This window comes from Poecilia reticulata, linkage group LG10, assembly GCF_000633615.1.
Source record: "Poecilia reticulata strain Guanapo linkage group LG10, Guppy_female_1.0+MT, whole genome shotgun sequence".
NCBI classification, from domain to species: domain Eukaryota; kingdom Metazoa; phylum Chordata; class Actinopteri; order Cyprinodontiformes; family Poeciliidae; genus Poecilia; species Poecilia reticulata.
In genome coordinates this window covers 13,976,748-13,997,494 of record NC_024340.1, presented here as the reverse complement: position 1 = coordinate 13,997,494, position 20,747 = coordinate 13,976,748, and the positions used below count along the sequence as shown (strand labels likewise).

Sequence of the window (20,747 nt, the reverse complement as noted above, 5' to 3'; positions counted from 1 at the left end):
CCGATCACGCTCCTAATGACTAGCTTGAGGGAAAAAGTGGCCGCAAGCTCCCTGCATTGTTTTGGAAAGACTCGCAAAGAGATTCTTATTGTTTACTGTGATAAGACAAACAAAAAGCTGTTTCCATGTTGTTTAGGTGATAGGAGACAGTAGAAATAATAATAATAATAAAAAAAAAAAGATTATAGAAACGCACCAACAACAACAACAACAAACCCGGGTAAATTAAATTATTTCCTTTTGAGGTCAGTCTCTGCCTCAAGCTGAGAGGTTCAAGGAGTTTTGTGTTTTGTTTGCAAGTAATCACATGGTGGAACAGGAGTCGGATTGATGGACTTAGGCATCGCCTACTGTAATGTGCAGCACTTCAACTGCTTGTTGTGTCAAAAAACAACAAAAGAGTTTAGATATATAAATCAGATCTGAGCTTACCGGTTTGTCTATGCTCCACTCCTCACCTGTGGTCGTGAGATTTGAACCCTGAGAACGAAGCAAGTGTTCTCCATAGGATGGGCATCTGACCAGGATGTCCTCCGGATGTCTCCTTTCCTGATTTACCCCTTTGTGGGACAATAAAGGCTGTTTCTATTCAATTCTATTTTATGAAAATATCAGGCCAATGTTGTGACCATCAATTGATGTCTGCTAAAGTTCATGAAGCAGTAAAAGTTGCACAGAAAATAATGTTTTTGTGTCTTGTGGTGCAGAAACACAGTTTAAAATGGACAGTTTTCTGCAAGGCTTGGTGTGTGACATAAACATCTTATTTGTTGTCAGATTCCAAATCATTTTTACATGGACTTTTCAGTAAAACATTCTGAAAGTGGTCAACTTCCTGTAGGATTTGAATCATGACTAATAGAGATTTTTATGTAGGTGATTATACTGCAAGTATCTATACTGAATTTTATTAAAAGTAGAAAAAGAATAAGCAGGGGATACTGTCTTCTTAGGAGGAAGCATTCATGGCCTGTGGCTGTCAAACAACTATGTTTAGCAGCTCTTTAAGGTCTGGAAGCACTACCCATAAGAAATGCAATCTACCAAGTGTAGCTCCTTTGTTATCTTGCACAGAGTCAAAGTTTTTAGTTACGTCATCTACATCATCTCTGTACAGCCAGCAGTTAGATTGTTGTCATCACTGTAAATTGCCTCAAGCAATGAGAATTATACAGCATGAAAGAGACCAAAAGACAAAGTAGCTTTGATTTTTAACGCTCAGGAGACCAAAGCGTGGGATGTTCGACAGGCTGCCTGACCACATGGTTAAGCCTGGGTTTAGTCTGGACACAGAGAGATTTAGGAATGGGTTCGGTTAGATTGTAGAGTTTAAGTCACCTGCCTGCAAACAGTTTATGTTGGCAGTGAATGCTTTTAACATATCCTAAAAGCCATTTCCTATTTTAGGGGTTTGACAGTGACTGATTGCAGTATTACTCCCAGACTTCTGCTCGGTGCTGTTGCCATCATTCACTATAGCAGTTGTCAAGTAGCGTGAGCCAGATTTGGTCTGGTTCAGTCAGTTCAGCTTGGAGGTAAAATAGGATATCAATCAACAAATCTAAGCTCCAAGAGTTAAAATACCTTTGAATGTTTGCTAAGTACATCTTATGACAACATCCAAATGTTCAGAGATTTGTTCTGCTTGACAAACCTTTGGTAGATGAGTATTCACTATATTTTATTCCAAGTTTATAGACGACAAGCAGGTTTGATTGTGTTGTGGGTTTGATAGAACAACTGCTGATCAAAGCAGCAACACAACTTTTTGTCTTTGCGCTTTACACTTTCTGGAACTTTACAGACAAATCCAATAAATCCAATAAGCCACCAATCTTCCATGACACATCAGGCAGAGTCCGCAGTCGAGCACTAACTTTCCCGGAGTGAACAGGGGGAAAATGCCTGGTCGCTGCACAGCAATGAATCGTTCGGCCTCTACTTCCAGTTACTTGACATTAGCAGGCTGGCATTTCTCCATTATAAATCAGCCTCGCTGCAGCCCGAAAGTTCTGAAACTGAGATGATGTGGCCCATTTGTGAAAGGTTACAGATTTACATCATGGGCTCCATTTCAGCCAAATGACTTCAATTTAATGATGCCCATTAAGAGCGAAAATAGGGTTTTTCTCCAGATTTGGAGATCATTTATGAATTCTGTGCTTTTACTTTATCTGGATTGAAAGTTTTGGAAAGGACGAAGAATTGATTTGAGAATTTTAGTTAAAGTTGTGGTTGAAAATGTAACTTACCATTACAATGTTGCTGTAAAGAATACAGAAATAAAAGTTTTCTTTAAGGCAATAAAAAGCCAAAAATGAAGCCAGTTTGACATGTAGTCTTTGCATCCCTACCCTTCCTCCTTGCCCTCCTTTCTCTCTCTGGCCTCCTGCATCTCCTTTAGTGCATTTTGCTAGTCTTATTTAAGCTCCTCTTGACAGAGCCGCATTGCAACCCTCCTCCTCCTCATCTCAGTGCATTGCCTCTCCTCTCCTGCCCGCTGCAGTATGGCAGTAGATTGTTTCCTTACAGACTCGTTGCATCCCTCCTCCCTGCTATTGCCTTCCCTACTGTCCCTCTCAAGTCTCCCCCTCTGCCACACACTCACCTTCGCTGAGTGTTGGCAGCAGAGCGACACCTTAGATAGTCGAGCCTTGCTGTCTTGTTCGCTCCGTGATAGAAGAAGCTGTTGTTTTCCTTAATGAGGACAAACAACGTATAGTTGGTAAGGTGGTGTTAGTATTTGCTGTGTTTAATTCTGATCTGTTTTTTTATTAGACCCCAAAGGCTCGAAAAATGAAGCTACTCACAAGAAAGGTACTTTCCTTTTCTTTTTCAGTTTTTTTTTTGTTTTATTTGTTTATTGTTTTGTTTTTGCTCTTCTTCTTTTCTTCCCTGGCCATCGTTTTTATGTTTAACAGTCACTCACGCAGTAATGGGGCAGTTTCCAGATGTTGAGAAGAACAACGAACATTGGGAAACGCCTTCCTGATGTAGATGTAGAGATTACCTTGTGTGGTTGCACTTTGTATGAATTAAAGTGGTTAAAAATCTTTGTGACTGGAAATGTCAGCGGTTTTCACAGCTTCTGTCTACTTGATTCGTTGTGCTGATGCATACACTTTTCTCCACTAATGCCTGACATAATTTTTTTTACTGTGGTTTGAGTCAGTTATTTCCTAAAAAGAAAACCTGACAATTCCTGGACATTTAATCTTTTTTTTTTTTATCTCAGTCAATACAGACCACTTTTTGCGATTGTTTTAGCCGCATTGGAAAAGTATGAAGTTGTTATGACAATATTGTTTTTTCTGATTATAAATGTTGGACACACATTTGTTTGGCTTAGAAAGTAAAGCATTCCCTTAATGTCTCTGTCCATCTTTCCATCGCAGACAGTGTTATTTTGATGGGAACCTCAAGATACCAGTTATTGTTAGTTTTCAAGTGAAATGAAGATGCAATAAAAAATGTCTGCTCTTTACCAGATTCTAAAGTAATTTAGTTTGAACTCCCAAGTATACAAAACAAAATGATCCCACACTGTTATTGTTTAAAAACAAAAATGAAGTCCAAATGGAGAAGCTGTGTGTGAAAAACAAGTTCACCATATGAAGGTGAAAAGATATCAGCATTTACATGGAAAAAGAAAATGTTGCTACATAAGAATCTTAGAAGGTTAATAAGGCCATTTCCAAACTTACAGACAAAACATTATTGATAATGGAAAGTAATTTAAGACATTGATTCATCCTCCAAGTGGTGAACGTCCCAGATCTGAGAATACAATGCCAAAAAAAGTGACTACATAGTAAGAGCTGAATCTCACACAGCAGTCAAAAGCAACCCAAATCTAATTATTTGCCCATTTGTAACCCATATCCAACTTTTCACGGCAGTCTGAACAGCCCAATTATGATCTTTTCACCCTCCAGAAAATCTGATTTGTGCCACTTTCAAATATGGGACTGAATCTGTTACATATCCTATAGTTTCCCCAGCGTCTGCAGTCTGAACGGTCATGATACATTTATTCTGACTTTTACATCACTGGCATAATTCTGCACTAGAAGCCAGACGTGGTAAATCCGGACATATAGTGGTGACAAAAAGTGTTTTTCCTCGTTCCGATTCTCTATTTTATTGGATCTTTGTCACGATTCAGTGTGTCAGAGCATCAAATCAAATTAAATAGGGGTCAAAGACAATACAAGTAAATTCAAAATGCAGTTGTAAACAAAAGTTTGATTATAAATGGAGAAAAAAATCCAAACCTACATGGGCCAGTGTGAAAAAGTTATTGCCCCCATCCTGATAAAATAGAACTGTGGTTTTTCATGCCTGGATTATCTGTTTTTAGCCACACACAGGCCCCTGCTTTCAATCAAGGCATACATTTATTAGGACCTGCCTGACAAAGTGAAGTTCACTCAAAGATCTTCAAAAGCCAGACATCGTGCTGATATCCAAAGAAATACAGGAATAAATGGGAAAGAAAGTAATTGAGGTATATCAGTCTGGAAAGCGTTATGAAAGCCATTTCTAAACTCAAGTAAACCACAGTGAGAGCCATTATTCATCCATGGTGAAAACATGAAACGGTGGCAGAAACAAACATCCAGTCATCACTTTCCTCAGGTCAGGTCAGAGGTCATCTTTTCTTCCTCCATAAGAAAGAGGCAAAAATTGCCACCATGGCAAAAAACCCCTATAGAGCAAAAAAAGATGGAATTTAAACAATTAATTCCAAAGTGGAGATACTTGGTCATAATGCATAATACCATGTTTGGAGGAAGCATATAACCACAAATACCTCAGTTTAAATGTTGAGCTCAGTCGTGGACATTAACATTAAGGCTCTCCATTTTTCTGTAACTCATCTTGATGACCTCCAAGACTTTTGGGAAAGAAATTCTGTAGACTGACGAGACAAAAGTTGAAGGAAAGTGTGTGTCCCGTTACATTAGGCATAAAACTAAAAAAAGTCCTTTTTTGTGGCCTAGTCAAACTCTTGTCATAAATCCTATTGAGAAGCTGTGGCTTGATCTGCAAAGGCTGTTCAAGCTGAAAACCATCTATGTTGACTGAATTGCAACAATTCTACAAAAATTAGTCAGTCTGTTAGGTTTAGTAATCACTTTTTCACACAGAGCCATATAGGTTTGGATTTTTTCCTTCATTGAAAACTGCATTTTGTGTTTCCTTTTATTGTCTTTGACTAACATTGAAGTTGGTTTGATGTTCTGGAAAACTGAAGAGTGACAAACATGCAAAAAATTAGGACTTAAAAATTCCGACACTGTAAAACAATGCAGCAACCAGCACCGAAACATAACTTTTTTTTTTTTTTTTGCTTTGTGGTTGCATTTAATTAGTAGCAAAAAAAAAAAAAAACATATTTCAGAAAACAATTGGAAATTGAGCCTGCTGTGTGCACTGCACCCTTACATGCTGGAGTTCTATCACACCATGTTAAATGCGGATGACAGGGCAAATAAGGGTTGACTGGAAAGATCTACGCTCTAAAAAGATAGAATTTAAACAATTAAATCTAAAGTGGAGACAGTTGGCCATAATGCATAATACTATGTTTGGAGGAAGCATATAACCACAAATACCTCAGTTCAAATGTTGAGCTCAGTAGTGGAAGGCTGATGATTTGGGTCTATTTTGCAGTCAATAGGATTTGCGCACCTTGGAGTCAGTGTGGTGGGAGATTAACTTTCCTGCCATCCCTCTTTTTTCTGTGCAGAAAAGAAAGGAAAGGAAAATAAAACATTGGATATAAGAATGTTAAGAAAATCCACCTTTATGATCTAAAACAGTTAAATAAACACAAATTAGGGGCTGCATTAATGTGGTTTACATTTAAATTCCTAAGCTCTGCAGGTCTAATATGTTTTTCAAAGCTGCGACATCCTGTGACACCAATCTGGACCCTGGTCATTGATCCTGACTCAGCACAACCTCTGTTAAGATAAAATGCTTTATCCAAAGCAGCATTTGGATCAATGTGGCCTTCTGCAGGGAGAAACAAAACAAGCCAAAGAAAAAGAGAAAGTTTCAGAGAGAACATCTTCTGGGCGACCTTCCAAACTCTGTAAGCATCTTCAGGACTGATCAAACATAATGACTTTGGTTTCCATTTTCAGAAACGGTGACTCATTTTATGTTAAAACATGGCACATAAAAGGATAATACTCTAAAGGGCAATAAATTAGAGGTTGTAAAATAATTCACTCTCTGAAAAGGAAACGTGATCACATCATTGTGTCGTCATTGGACCTCATTTAGTCCTGAATGTCTTAGGCTAAATTTAGACCACCTTAAGCCATTAGTTTGATTTTTGTTACTTTGCTAATTTGCTGCAAAGATTTGATACATTCAATAACATTTAAGATGGACAGTTCAGTAGGTCACTGTAAATTATTGGCAGTATCGTCTGATCCAGTTTGTCTCATTGCTTAAAGTGGTGCAGGCGATTCAAAGAAAGGAATCCTGTGATAAACATGCTCAGTTTGATGAACAGACAAGGTCATAACAATAAAAAGGGCATAATAAAATCCTGAACCACTGAACTATCAAAACTATTTTTGACCTTTATGTAAGTGCAATTAAAGCTGGATATGGAGCAAATTGCAAAGGTGATGCATTGCGATGCCTGTTTTATGGCAATGCTGTATTAAAGACCGTCTGCACAGTCTAATGCGCTAAGGGTGTATTGGAAACCAAACACATGTGATCCACTTGAATGGACCAGAGTTTGTTCCCCCCATTGGTCCGGACTTTGTGTACAGGTTTGAATACACTCAAGACAATTCTTGAGTGTTTTGGGTCTTAGATCAAACGAACTAACCAACTTTTTGAGGTGATTTCCGACGATTTCCAAACAAACTCTGGTGTGTTTATCTTCTCGTATGAATAGATGACCCTCGACCCGAACCAACTACAGGAAATATATGTTTCTTTTGGACTTCACAAGCCACCGTTGCAGGACATCCTCTGCTTTCTTTGTATCGATGCAGGTTATTGGTCAGAGGGTCCAGAGCATCTCGTCTCATCCTGCTTGCAGCTAAATTTGCTAACTTCATCCCAAAATTATAAATATTCTGAAAAAACAGCGTTGTATGAACTGCTCTTGACAAAATGGTATTGCAGTTACAAAAGTGGACCAAACAAAAGCATCCAAGGACTTTCCTTTTCTGAATGTACCCTAAAAGATGTCTAAAAAAACATGCACAAGAACAGGCAGTGTGAAGGAAAATATCATTTGGGCCATGGGATTAAATCAAAGATCAAGTTTATCATGATCTGCTGCAGATATTATCCTTTTGTGTCTAATTACCCAGAATGAATAATGTCTTCCAGGGAGAGTATTGGTTTGCAGACTAAAGACCCCAATTACCTCCTGAGCTTATTCTGTCGGCCACTGCTGTCAGCTTCACAGGAGAACACGCTTTATATTAGCAGGCAGCAGCCTGTCTGCCTCCAGGCAGTCGATATGCATAACTTACCCACTGGCCTGGCAAAGGAAGAAAAAATAACGGAAGCTACAGAACTAATAAGTTAATTTCTCATTTTAATGTTCAAGCAGCAGAAGCACAATTATATCTTAAGAAGTCTGGAGATGTGAGAGGATGTGTGTGGATATCAGTCACAGAATAAAGGCTGATGAAGGTAGTTCAGCTGCAACGGGTTAAGGAAGAATGTTTCTGGGTTTCTGTTTTATCTTAAAGGGGCAACATTGTGTGTTCTTCAGGCTAATATGGTTATTTTATAACATAATTAAATAACTATGCTTTATAACCAGTGGTTATAAAAATACTATGTATGTTAAATATGACTTAAAAGAAATGTTATTGCCTAATTTAGCAACTTAAAATTGAGGCTCTGCACTTTAAAATCTCCTGCTCTCTGAAACTTTCAGGAAGTCATCATAACATCGTTCCTCTGTTACTCCTTCAGCAATGCTTTAACCAGCGTTGCACTGAGAAGGAGCTTGTATAATTAGCTTAGCAGATGTTAAGCTCCACCAGGTGTTTGCTAAATCCTGCTGGCTAGTCTGAAGGAGTTGAGTGGAGGAGTTGCGGAGGAGGGCTGCTCTGTAAGGCAGAAGCTTGGAAACTGCAGATCCGAGGAGGAGCTGTGTCTTAAAGGCGGAGCTAGGTCCACCCAGGTGTTTTGCACAGCAGAATGGTTGCCATGGAGATTAAAGAATTCCTCAAACATGCATGAAAGAACCGAGGAAACACTCCAAGTATGTTATAACATTATAACATGATGCAAAACTCAAAAAAGTTGATTTTGCATACTACTGCCCCTTTAAATCAACATTGTTTTTTATATACTTTCCTATTTAATTTACTAAAAAAATTAACTCTGATTTTATGATAATTAATTTTAACAGAAATATTGTTTATGTGTAGATGACAGGTGGCTTTAGAGTTGAAACAAAGTTGCAGTAAAAGCCTGAAATGTTGGAATCAAATGTGGACATCAGTTTCTTCAATACAAGCTTGATTGTTTTCCAAACAGCAGTATATTGTTCATGAAATATCCATATACTTTTATTCTAGCTGAAAAATCAAGAATCCATTTTGGCATTAGTTTGGAAAGTACCAAACTAGAGTTAGTTTGCAAGCAAAAAGCAAACTCCAACAGGAAGACATTTCTATAAATGGGAGAAGGTGTGTTGAGGGGATTTCTCCCCCAGCGTGTTCAGCAGAATCCAGGGAGCAGGTCAGGCCCTCGAGTCGCGCCACAACCACTGCAGGCAGCAGCCGTTCCTCCTGATTAGAGACTGCGCTCTGCTCCTTCTGTTGTCCAATATTCAGCACATTTTACACGCATCTCACCTTCTCTCTGACTTTTATGTCTGCAATGTTAGGCCAAAGGATATCTGATGACACAGTCTGGGCTCTCCTTCCCCCTTTAGTGCGCTGCACACCGCCTGCAGATTCAATCCGGTTCTGCAGATTTATGCTCGTGTGTGAGTCCTTCTCCATTGAGGACAACCCTGTAATACGGTTGCAATGAGCTTTAGAGAAGTGACTGCAGCAGGTTGGAGCATATTGTCGTTATTCAACTTTTCATTGAGAGTGGAAAAAATTGCTGCTATGTAGATTTATACTCATCCAAGTGGCCTGCCTTATGGTGCAAGTCTTTATAATGTGATTGCATGGTGCTGCAGAAAGCTAACACTGCAAAATGGTTAGTCAAGGCTGAAGCACATTGCATTGTTTAAGTGAAGGCAGAGCTGAATATACACTCACACAGATTTATGCTAGCTGAAGTGGCTTCTTTCAAAGAGTATATTATTGCCACACAGTGATGCAGAAAGGAGTCGCAGCTGTAAATGCAAGGCTTAAGATACGTTCAACAATTATAGAATCTATTTGAAGAGACATTTTGACATCATGAGTAGAGAGTAAAGACTTTAAAGACTTAAGCACCTAAAATTTTTCACTGATATATACATTTATAATGCAACATGTTTGCATTGTTTTTAGAAGCAGCAGCCAGAAAGTAGCAGTAATCTAGCAAGCAAATAAATCGGGTTTTCTTAATTTTATATATCTGTAAGTAAGAATTGCCTCTCATGGCCTCAGTCAGTGTGTGTAGCTAGCAGAGTGTGTATTTTAAATATGAACTTCATATTAGCTAGCAAAGAAAACTACTCAAATTAAATCAACTGCCATCACATTTCATGAGGTTGGAGTGTACAAAGAGGGATCTTTAGCAACTCCTCCTTATATAAACTATCTAGACGGTCTAAAGTGCTGGGCTGTTTTATTCTAATTTCTCTTCAGCTCACCATACCAGTTTTCTATAGGTGTTAGGTTCGGACTGGTGAACCATTTTTGGAAATCTGTTTTGAGTCATTATCTTGCAGATACCATCAGGTGTTTATCTAAAAACTCTTAAAAAAAAAACCAAAAAAAACCTCCCAGATAGTATAGAAGGGCACCAGGCCTTACACCCTAAATAACAGTGAATGTATTGATCCTTCGATCCTGGAGTGTTTGTTGCTGAAAATCTCAATCTTAATCTCGTCTGAATAAAGAGTTTATTTTTGGAGTTAAAGATTCACTAGCATTTAGGAAACTTTACACCAGGGATGTTGATTGTTTTTAATGATTTTTATGAGTATTTGGTGACCCCACCATGCCACATTTTGTTGCTCTGCTCCAGCAGTAAGATTTGGAAATTTATTTACCATCACTGTGACTATTGGTTCTTCCTCCAGCTTTGTTTGTCACACTTCCAGTTGTTTTAAACTTTATTATTGCTCTGTAGATTCAGCAGCTTAAGATGCTGCAGTATGTGGAAACAGCTTCCGTATGCTGATTGAATAAAGGGTTTTTTTGTGTGCATATTTAGACCTAAACATGATCACTAAGTATTTTATTCACCCCAACATATGTACTTTGATTACCATAAGTTAATCGGAGAATGGATTTGGAGAAATGGTTTCAAATGATAAATTATTTCGGATTCCTGAGAAAATTAAATAATAGATGAAAATTAGGGTAATTTCTATATATTCTTAGAAGTCAAAAATGGCTTTAATAGAACTGATTGGAGAAAATTGTGATTTAAATATCCATCTTAAATTTCTAGGGGCACATTTACACATTTATGCAACAATAATGTCTTAACAGTTTTCTGCTTTCATTGTTTCACAGACCAGACAGAACGCATCTTCCCAACACAATAAATTGCAGAATTTTGCAGATAGGAAGGAAAAAGTTCTACCAAAGTCAACAGTTTGTCCTGTGATATAAACAAAACATGACTTTTAATTTTATGTTAGAAATAACTGAAATAACATCGCCTACGTCTGTGAAGGTGCAAAGACTTTAGATTGGGAAGAAGAGGAAAATGAACTTGGGAGGCTCAAAGTCTTCATGTGCATTATTATTTACTCCTTCAAGATCAATACTTTAAATCTCCCCTTTTCAGGGGCTCAGTGCTGAGATACTCCTGACATGTATGGCAAATGCAGCCTCTTGGTTTTTAATCTTTGCCTCAAGGCAGAAAGGCTCCAGTTTTTTCAGGCTGGATGTGCTGCATGTGTGTCTATAACCAAATAAGGAGAAGTGAAATTGCTTAACAGCATGATAAACTTTCAGTTTAAGGAAAAATAATCTAATTTGCAAACTTTGAAACTGATTAAGCTCATAAAGTATTAATGTGAATCTATTTATTTCATGAGTTATTCATTTTTATATTAAAAGGAAAAAAATCCTCCCAGTTTGATTAAAAGCTCTGTTTAATTTTCAGTAACAGAAAGTGACTTTAATTCAAAATGAGCTACAAGTTGTAAATCCTGGTGCTACCCATGCTTTGTCATCCAAAGTTCAGAAAAATATTGCAAAAAAACCCATTAGAAAACCTCAATAGAAAATTAAAATCACTTGATTAAAATCAGTGAAGTCCACAGACTCTTGAGGAAAACTCTGTTTCTTTCTAGCAGTAGAGGACTGGCAATCCATCAAGGTTGTCTCTCTGCCTGTGACAGCTGCAATGGGATCCGGTCCCCCTACGACCCTGAGCAGGACAAACCTGGAATGGAAAATGCAATGAATAAATGAATTATTTCCCCCTAAACAGAAAAGAAAAATGATGTAAAAACACAACCCTGTTGTGCCAAAAGAATAGTAGGACGTTGGTCATTTAGAGAATGTTGTATGTGCAAAAATGTGTTTGTTTCTCCCATAATCTCCGACTGGTGTCTGTTCCTGTTTGGATGATTAAAGGCATCTGACTAACAGGAGCATTCACACCACAGCACTAAATCACTTGCTAATTTATTGAGCAGCTGACCATAACACAAACAAACACACTCCCTCAAATGGACCATCTGTACAAGCATACAGTGTGGAGTACAAACAGTTTCCATACCAGAGACACGAGCTGAAGTCAAACAGAGGAAGAAACCCGAGCAGCTTGAACACACTCTGCTTGTACCTCGACTTTTAAATCTCTGGCGTGAACATTCCTGCACACTCTTGACACATCACTGCCTCTCAGTAATCCACTGGTATAATGCTGTGGTCACCTCGTGTCCGTCATTGAGTTGCCACAACAGACCTGTTATTGATTTTTGTCTCAGGGCTGTCTGGCAACTGCCAGCCTGTCATGTCCACCCGTCAGTCAAATCCCGGCCAGGACACCGATAACGGCTTCTTAATAGTTAACTTCAAACATACTTACTAGTCTCCTTATCATTATGAAAGGAGAAGCAAAGGAGACACAGTAGTTTCTAGTGTTTTTGCCCCTGCAGCTCTTGTACCCACTGTTACCTGGTGAGGCGAAGCTTGACTCTCATCTCCTCACAAACAGAATAAACCAGTCGACCGTGGCGAAAAAAACTCTCTGAAACGCTGATGTCTTCCCAATAAATAAATAAATAAATAAATAAATAAATAAATAAATAACTGAAAGCTTAGTTCAAGCTTCAGGGTCAACAGGTTTTATGAAATGGGAGAAATCTTTTCTGTAAGTTGGTTGATTGATGACGACTCATAAACTAGAGAGGAAACTAGCTAGCTAGTCACAGACAGCCGTGTCTGCTAACTCTTAAACATTTAAATAAATCGGTAGAAGGAGCTACATATTATGAAGGTGCTTATTACTCTGTGTCCTAAATAAGATTTTCCCAAATCTGTCCCGAATCAGAATCAGATGAAACAAAAAATGAAAAAAATTGTTTCATTTTTTGGGGGGAAAAATGAAACAATCTTCATTCATCTCTAGTACAGCAGTGGAATGTGGAATTTGGGAAAAAATAAAGCAGATTTCATAAAAACATTTTCAAATGTGGAATTGTTGGTGGGTTTGATTTGCAGAAAATCTAAATGCACCTGGACTGAAGGTCACACATTTATGACCAAACATTATCCTTGAATAGAGCAGATTTGGTCACCAACAAATCATATTTCACTATAGCAAGTCGTCCAGGTCCTGAAGAGACAAATCGACTCCACATCACACTACCGCCAACATGTTTGTCAGTAAGATGTTCTTTTTTATTAATGATGTTGATTTATTTCCAAATTATTGGGAACAGAAGCTTCTAAAAAGTGCCACACTTGTGTCTTCAGTCTGTTTTTCCCAAAACTCTTGAAGATTATCAGGATGTTTTTTTAGGTAAATGTTAGATGAGCTCCTGTGTTTGCTTTGGTCAAACAGAAACCCTTTTTACGTCACAAGTTTCCAAAAACATTTTTGTTGTGCTTTGGACAAAAGAAGCTTTACACAATAGTGGAATGGAAACACAAATAGTAACGGGAATGATGTAATGCCATGCCTGGCCTGCAGGAGGTGGAGAAACTTTGTTCATTTTCTGCCCCAGAGGCATTTTTTATAACTGTACTTTGCTGTTTCACATTGAGCAGATTTTGCTGAATGATCTAAAGGTGCAGCAGCACAGACAGAACATGGATATGGTCCGCCATTGTTGATGTGTTGTGTGTGGGTGAAAGTGAGAGCGCCGTGACTGACATGATCGTTTCCAACCGTTTTTAGTTTGAGTTTACAGGGAGATGATTTGTATTGTGTTTCTAAAACGTTTGGCTTGTTTTTGACTGGCCAAAATGCTTTTACCATGAAAACCAGAGGCCAAAATGCGACAAAACATTAGCATTTTACTGTCCTGGTGTTATTGTGTAAACAGTGTCTTTCTTTTGGAACTCTTCCATGAATGCAGGCCTTTGCATTCATGAATGCAGGTCTTTGCATTCATGAATGCAGGTCTTTGCATTCATGAATGCAGGTCTTTGCATTCATGGAAGAGTTAGTTCAGCATTTCTGGTTTCTGTTTTAACATCCTGGATGAGTCTTTGATGAGCTCTTGGAGTGATTTTGGTCACATCTGTTCCATGTTTTTTTAAATTGTGCATAATTTCTCTCACTGTTGTTCATTGGAGTCAAGGATTCTTTTAAATATGTATTCTTGTCATGTGAGTCTGAAATTAAAACTCTTTTTCATACTTCAGTGTTTCACATCATCAAACAAGAACTTTTACTTAAGCAAGTACCAATTTTACTTTCTTCTGAGCTTCCAGCCTGCAAGAAATATGTTTTATTTGCAACTTTCAGGAATGTGCTCAATTAATTGCAAATTACAGTTACAAGCCTGACATTGCAAATTAAGATTCACATCATGGACTAGATCCATTATACTTTTAGGCAGCTGCTGATTTCCACACTTTTGAGTGGTTTTTATAGCTTGCCCAGATCATTAGGTTCATTAATAACCAAACCTAGCCTACAGTGGAATTATGTTTATGACCACAAAGCTTTAGATTATATTTAATGACAGTTTTATGAATTGCCGTGGGACAGTGTAGGTGTAGAATAGGGATAAATAAACAAAGGAGTCTGGGAGAGAAAGCTCATATGCAAGCAGGCACACATTCCTGGCAAAAACATACACAGAAATATTCTCAGTGCAGACAGGGTACACATAGTTTCATGGAGAAACGGAAAATGCTGGCAGGCATGAATGCCAATTTTAAGTAAATATGCATAGAAACACACACGCACCCGCACACACACTCGCATAAACACAGAGAGAGCCTCAGGTGTTTCCTGACCAAGCTGCCATCCATCCATCCATCTCTCCATCCTCTCCTCTTTCTGCCTTCCTCCCACTTTGAATACATTTCATCCCATAATGAAACCTGAACACCCTCTGGCTGCAAGAGAGAATATGAATGAGAAGAGGAGGCAGAGTTACAAGAGACAGGAGAAAAGGGACAAAAAAGAGAAAAGAAAGAAGCATTATTGCAAAAAGGCACGAAGAGGGAGGAAAGCGCATCATAATGGCATTTTTACTACTTCACTAGGGAACAAGATGAGGTTTTTTCCTAAAGTTCACTCAGTGGAAGTAGTGATGATGGATGGCTGAATATGACGGCTGGAGAAACCACTATTCTTCATCTCCCCAATCCAATTAAAGTACGACAGGGAGTGGTTTTCCTTTGCTGCTCATCAGCTGCAGTGTTTACCAGCTTGTTTAAAGGAAAAGGAGATTCTGTTCGAAGAATAAGGTACTTTCAGCTTTTATGCACGGACAAAATGTAGGAGCTCTCTTTTGAAATTGAGAGAGATGCGGTGAAAAGAGAGGTAACAACATCAGCATTACAGAAAGATCCAGAAAGGACTTGTACAAGTGGTCAATTTACTTTTACAGCAAACAGACAGAGAATATACGAGCAAGAAAATCAAGTCTTGTTGGAATATTGTTTAAATGTTACATCGGGAGACAGACTGGTCTTTGATAGTTTGCAGCTTTTCAGCATTTTTGTGCATCCTGGACGCTTATTTCTCTCCACACTGGCATCATTTTTGCAGAGAGCCAAAGTAATAAATATTGTTCTAAACCCAGGGATGCATGATATATCGGCATTAACATCAGTATTGGTCCATGCGACTCAATTTTTTAACATGTTGGTATTGGTAACACAAGGAAAACTAGGCCAATATTGACAACCAATGCTCATGTTCCAGTTGTGTATTTGTTGGTATTTATTTGGACATGTGAGGGTATTTAGATGAAGCAGAGAAGCAGTCAGATATGTGGTTGGTTTCTTATTTATAATTTTTTTTTAATGGTGGGTCAGGAACTTTAGAAGTAATAATAGTATTGGATATCAAAATAAGTCTAATTTTGATATTGGTGCTTTTCAAGCTTTATTTCAAGCTTTTTAAAGTTTTCTGGGGTTTTTTCCTACTCAGGTTTTAGAAATCCTAAAAATAATAATGGGCGATAATTAATAATCATCTCCTTCAGATATTGAGACTGAAGGAACCACAGAAAGACGAATGCTTCATTGTCATTGCCCAGCAACTTTAGCGTCATATCATAGGAAAAACATGGTAAAAATACAATTCCATGTAATTTAAGATTATTAAGTTGTGTGAAAAAGTGTTTGCCGCCTTCCTGAGTTCCAATTTTCCTTCATGTTTGTCAAACCTTAAAAAAACCCCTCATTTTAAAGCTGTCCTTTGTGTTTACTTGGGTTGTGGTTGATAAATATTTAAATTGGTTTTATGTTCTGAAACACTGAGGTGTGAAAATGTTCATAAAGTAGAAAATCAGGAAGAGGGCAAACACTTTTTCACACCACTGTATACAGCACCAATTCACAACAAATTCGATCTCAAGGGAAATTACAAGACAACAGGTTCAGATTTATGGAAACTTATTTGTTTGAAGTTCAATTTGAATCAGTCTAATTTATCCCAACAGTTGTTCATTGAATGCCCACTGTGTAAAAAGGTATCTGTGTAAAAAAAGCCCAGCTGGTTACAGTGAGTCATTCACTTTGCAGCAATCCCTCATCCTCAGCAAGCCTCTCTGACAGAAGAGAGCCATGATGTCCTTTTAGCAACAAGAGACCTCCAAACCTCCAGTAGAACCAGGCTTTGTATGAGTGGCTGCCTACAGCAGGAACCATTATGTGAATCATGACGCATGGTCCATATACCGTGACCCGCCGACCCTCTTCCCTCTTTAATATTAAAAAACTACAACGTCCTCAGACACAATTTAACATAAAAAAATATGTTGTTGCTTTAATGACAGCATTAATAAATACAAACTTGAGGAATAGTCATTGCTTGTGCTAAATGTTCTTAGCAACAACAAAACTAACAGTCAGCAGGCATCATTTGGTTAAAAATTAGTAAAAAGTAAGTTCACACAATCAGCTAAGATGCTAATTGTGTGATTGCATCCTTTACTTTTTCATGAACCAATAAAAAAAAAGGAAAATTACTATATAGCACATTAATTTACCTACATGACAGAATAAAATGCTATCCCCACAGTTCCAATGTAATCCAAGTTTTATTAAAAGTTAAAGACCAGCTAAAAAAACTTTACTCTCACATTTATATCTAAATGCTGATGTTAAGAAACTCAACACTCTCTTACTAACCAACTTGACCTAAGCTTGGATGAAGGCCCTCAGCAAAATAATTTAATTAATTACCTACCTAGCAACAGAGCTGATTGGATGACAATGAATTTCTGTTGCTTTTCTAAATAAATGTAGATATGGTCAGTGTACAGATAAGACAATCACAAATGAATAATGGTTCAGCATCTAAAGGCCTCTCTGGGCTCAGAGTGCTCCTCGTCACACCACATCGGCATAAAACTAATGGAAAGAAAAATTAATAGAAACAAAGTCCAGACTTTTCAGTAAGCCAAATGTTCTGTGAATTACTTAATATTCAAACTGAATTAGGGGTTTTCACTTGCTGTAGCCTAAAATATATCACTCTTGGTGTAATGAATCAGATGAATTCTAGTTTAGCGGCACTTATATAACCTGTAACAAAGCCAGTTATTGTCACCAAATACAAGATATTTTAGAACTTTATGTTAAACATCTGGACTGATTACTTCTAAACATTTGGACATAGAATAAACACTTTTAATCCATAGTTTGAGCAATTTACAATATATTCCATGATGAAATCAAGCTAAAATGCTGTTAAAAACCTGGAGCTGAAAGTGAATAAAAACAGTTAAAAAATTATAATCAATAATCTTCAAAGAACCTCCAGAACATTTCCTCCAGAGTTTTATGACTTTTGGCTATTTTATTCAAAACTGAGCCAAAAAACTTTTGGGAGTTTAAAGCTTTCAGCTTTGGATAAAATGTTAATTATTTCAGAAGGTTATTTTCCCCTCATGGATCTGGTATTTTGCTTCATGCATGGTTGATAAGAAAAAAAATGATCACCTCCTCTGCACATCACGACCAAACAGCAACAGGAATAGAAAAATATTAAATAACCTTTTCAAAAACATTTTCAAAATCTTTTTTCCACAGCCTTGTTTGTTCTTCTGTGAGCATGTGTCGGGAATATATATTAGCTCAATAAAAAGTAAAACTACCTTCCCCAAACCATATATGCTACACCTTATACATATTTAATGTCTTACAGCCATTGTAAAAGTTTTTGCTGAGGGCAGCTCAGTTGCAAAAGAGGCAATCCGATGTAATTTAGCCTCTTCTTCATTTAATTTGTAGCTTCTGACTTTTCTTTTTTCCTCCTCTGCTTTCTTTTCCTTTGCTTAACTTATTTGTTGATGACAATAAATTCAACTTCAGCTCTCTGGGTATGAGTGCCACTTAGAGAAGCTTAAATTGGGTGTCAGGAGACATACAGAAAGCAACGATTTCTCCAAATATCTATGTTTTACAACCCACTCAAGACACGATAATGGAACACAGTCCACCAAACCTCCTACACTTCTTCGCCTGAAAACACGAGGTGTGTTTGATTTCTGCTGCTTCATTAGTTCCATTCGGTGGTTTGGGTTTGCCGCAGTGATGAGTTAGTGTAAAATGAAGATGTCAGCACAAAAAGCTGTTTTGTTGACCAGTTAATTGGTCCCCGAATACGGCGCGCGGATGATGAGGGGATCGGAGGATGTGGGTTTGGATGAGCCTCTGGGGACAGATCTGTCGCCAACAATAAATACATCTGAGTTTAGAATTGGTGCAGTGGTGGAAGGACCATTTCAGCTCCCACATCAAGTTGATGAAACATAAACAGTATGTGTGCTGTGTTGTTAGCAAAGGGCTTAATAGCAGGATACAAAGTGCAAAAGTAGAGATGCACAGATAAAAGTTCTGGAGCGTTTAGCTCTTCACATTCTCTTTCTGGGTTGATTTTAGCTTCACTGTAATGTTTTTTCACGTCAAGATTACGTTCACATATCAGGCGAAACCAACCCAAATTTGCTTTTGTTGCCCAAACATGATGTATGTCTGTTTGAATGGCCCTATTCTGACCTTTTCATTCTCTATGATAGCAGTCATGATCATTATAGATGTTTTTCTGGAAGATTTATGACACTGTTTAATATTTGTTAGAGGTTCTTCTTTGGTTGTGACAGCAGCGTGCCGAATAAAACTTTAACCATTTGTTGTTTTCAAGTCTGCTTTATAAATAATTCAATTAGTTTGAATATCACGTGTAATATTATGACAATGTAAAATCAGTCTTGGTTACATAAATGGATCTGTGAGATTCTAACTCACAGATCCATTTTTGTTAATTTTTGTTTTTATATTTTTTACAGATTCAACCATTATAGGTGATAAATAAACGTTTTGGTCCAACTTGAACTGATGCAAGGTTTGCATTCTTTCACCATGCAGTATTTCCATAAACTACGTACATAAAATTAAACATAGTAGTTTATTTCAGTCATTAACAAAATTCAATGGTTGATAATACTGTAGAGATACTGAAAAGGTAATTAGTAAGTAACTGAGGACTCAGACTGTTTAGCTGAATGCTAACCCAAGATGGATGCTGCCAGTTGCTGCTGGGAACTCTTGGCTCTGGTATTTTAAAATTTAGATGCTCCAAAATGCAAAACCAAATGTCCTGCAAGATATAATCACATAAGTTGCATGGGTTATCAGCTGGCCTGAGGAATCACCACTGCACCAACCAACGCCCCCTGCTGTTTTTCCCACCTGGCGTATAATTCTAACATATGGCATTTGGTAGAGATGGCATAACCTGCAGGGAAGTGAATGCACTGAACCAAAACGCTGCCCAGTATCAGAAGTGTAGTCACAAACAGAAAGCATTAATGTGAAACAGAGACAAGACAAGTATTCGGGGGTTTTGTCAAGAAACCTAATTTCCGGTTGTGTTGATGAAGAGATAACAGTAAAACTGTCCCAGGGCCTCAAATCATGTCCTCTGTGGACAGCTCAAGGATTGTCTCTTCAGGAATCACACTGAGCATAAAATCTTCACTACAGGGAAAAAAAAACCTCACTGTTTTCCTACACTACACATAATCCATTAAAAAAGCAATAAAAGGAACTACTCTGACATTATTCAGCTTCCTTCTTCTGAGCATCTCTGAAGACAACTGAGGGTTGAAACAACAAGCAGGAAGGTCAGTGAGAAGAAAGAAAAGCTTTTATTTATTCACTGATGTACAGTCTTTTAAAACAGAAACACAGATAAATATGATTATAGAAATATTCAAATGGGACATGAATGAGTTCATCTATAAAAATTCCTAATGTAAAGACTAAATGGAGGGATTTAATAGAAAATTGCTACTATTTTTAAGATTTTGATTCACTGGTTGGTTTTAAAACATCATGTAATAAAACCACAAGAAACTTCAACATTCTATAAAAAATTTTAAGCACAAAATAATATATGCAAATGGAAATAAATACAGTGTATGAGAAGACAGTCATTGGAATTTGGCCACACAGACACATTTGTTTGGACTCCAGGCTAAGATGCATAAAAAGCTTAAAATGCATCTTATTGCTGCACCGTAATCTCATGCTGTCACATTTAGAAAAGTACAAACTTTAACATGAGTTCAGTGGGAAATAAATGAAGAAATATTTACATTTTAAAGAATAATCTCTGCCAAGCTTGCAGGGCAGAAATTACTCATCTATATTTACCAAGTTTAGAGCATAAAAATAGGTTTTTCACTCGTTCCTCTTTATGCAATCTCTCTATGTCATATGTCCTGTCTTGTGCTCCCTTCTTTTCAGTTTATTTCTAATAATTTCTGGGCTCATTTGGTCATATGGGATGGTAATTGTTCCAGTGAAAGACCAATTCATGACCCAATTTCAGACTAATTTGACCAGAGATTTATTTAAAGTGTTTTTTTTTTGTTTGTTAAAATAGAAACAGCTAGAAATAGCTATTTCCTTATATACTTT

The 20,747-nt window shown here is 37.5% G+C and overlaps 1 protein-coding gene across 4 annotated transcripts in view; it reads left to right on the top strand.

Annotated features, from left to right (window-relative positions):
- The window catches only part of glra1 (glycine receptor, alpha 1), a 122,407-nt gene that overhangs the window by 42,704 nt on the left and 58,956 nt on the right, over positions 1-20,747 (top strand). For 2 of the 4 annotated variants that reach the window (XM_008420834.2, XM_008420835.2), the window contains exon 4: positions 2,779-2,817. The exons of the other annotated variants lie outside the window; for them this stretch is intronic. In XM_008420834.2, coding sequence (XP_008419056.1) covers positions 2,779-2,817 — 39 coding nt within the window. The remainder of the gene's footprint in view (positions 1-2,778; positions 2,818-20,747) is intronic. 4 annotated transcript variants of the gene reach the window in all.